The 1,514-nt window shown below is 50.3% G+C and overlaps 1 protein-coding gene across 1 annotated transcript in view; it reads right to left on the bottom strand.

Annotated features, from left to right (window-relative positions):
• RBL1 (retinoblastoma-like 1) overlaps window positions 1-1,514 on the bottom strand; it is an 86,259-nt gene that overhangs the window by 84,456 nt on the left and 289 nt on the right. The window contains exon 2 of the mRNA XM_005868462.2: window positions 810-823. Within this exon, the coding sequence (XP_005868524.1) occupies window positions 810-823 (14 nt within the window). The remainder of the gene's footprint in view (window positions 1-809; window positions 824-1,514) is intronic.

Raw genomic sequence — 1,514 nt, 5'->3', positions numbered from 1 at the left:
AGCCGGGGCTGGGGGCCCCCCCCCCCCCCCCCCCCCGAGTGCACAAATTTTTGTGCACCGGGCCTCTAGTAATTCAAAATATCCCTTACTTTCTTATTCTTTTTTTTTTAAAATATATATTTTATTGATTTTTTACAGAGAGGAAGGGAGAAGGATAGAGAGTTGGAAACATCGATGAGAGAGAAACATCGATCAGCTGCCTCCTGCACACCGCCCACTGGGGATGTGCCCGCAACCAAGGTACATGCCCTTGACCAGAATCGAACCCGGGACCTTTCAGTCCGCAGGCTGACGCTCTATCCACTGAGCCAAACTGGTCAGGGCTACTTTCTTATTCTTTCCTCAGCTTTCTAGTCATGCTTCCCACAGATGCATACTGAGTATGTCCTTTACCCAGTCTATCCAGTCCTACCCTGGAGACATACAATAGTCACTCTTGGGTGCTTTGCCCTTATATACAGACACTTACACTCAACTGCAAATTTCCAACTCCATGCCTTTCAATGCAGCACAATTAATTATTCCACTGGGTAGTGAGTCAGGGGATCACTCTATGGGTGGGTCCAGGCCCCTTGGGTCCTGAGAACCTTTGAATGCAAAGCCACTGGAGTAATTATTGAAACACATTCCACCACAATTCTACCACCTCTACAGAGCCTGTGCTTACCCGAGTTCCTATAATAATTAGAATGATCCAGGGCAAGGCAATCCTCTGGGCCTTGATATTACCTGGAAAGCAGGTATAATACTGCTTTGCCATGCTCACTGGGCTGTTGTGAGGATTAAATGCAAGAATGGCTGGGGAAAACCGAATAATGACAGCCTACATTTATTCTATTTTCTATTATCTATAATGACAGCCAGAGACACGGTGCTAACGCATCAGGACAATCTAAGTGTCCCCGTCTGGGAGAGGAGGGACCTGGAGCTGAGAGAGAGCTTGTAAGAACATTGCCTTTGATCTGATTGCTGAGTGAGCAACCCATACCCCGCCCTCGGGAGGAGGAGGGTGGCCAGGCTAAAAGGCTCGGACTCCGAAGTCTGGCTCCACCGCCAAGCCCGGGTGTGACCTGAGGCAACGAAGTGCCCTAACCTCTTGGGGCTCAGCTTCTCCCCCGCGGAAAGGGGGTCACAGAAGGTGCTCAAGGGGTTGTAGCGAGAACTAAGTGAGATTTAAAGCGCTGGGCAGTCATGTCTTGGCACACAATTCATTTTAGCTTTTATCACTATCGTATTAATTTTTAATAGATGTAAGGGCAGTGCCCGGAAGTTTGTAGAGTTTGGCGGGGTGGAGGGAAGTCTGGTCTGGAGTCGAGGGATTCTCTGAGGAACTTGTGACCTTGGGCAAACTGCTCCTTTTCCGAACTTCACTTTCCCGCCTCAAATGAAAAATGGACGGAATGATCTATACTCGCCCTTCCTTCCTATTTCGCACTCGGCGGCGCCCGGCTGGGCGGCGACCCTTCTGGGTGGGGAAACTCCCACCGCCCCACAGGGAAGGGTGGGGGTGGGGG

Source organism: Myotis brandtii, unplaced genomic scaffold (genome assembly GCF_000412655.1).
Source record: "Myotis brandtii unplaced genomic scaffold, ASM41265v1 scaffold27, whole genome shotgun sequence".
NCBI classification, from domain to species: Eukaryota; Metazoa; Chordata; class Mammalia; order Chiroptera; family Vespertilionidae; genus Myotis; species Myotis brandtii.
Note: the sequence above shows the minus strand (reverse complement) of the source record. Positions and strands in the feature narration are given on the sequence as shown.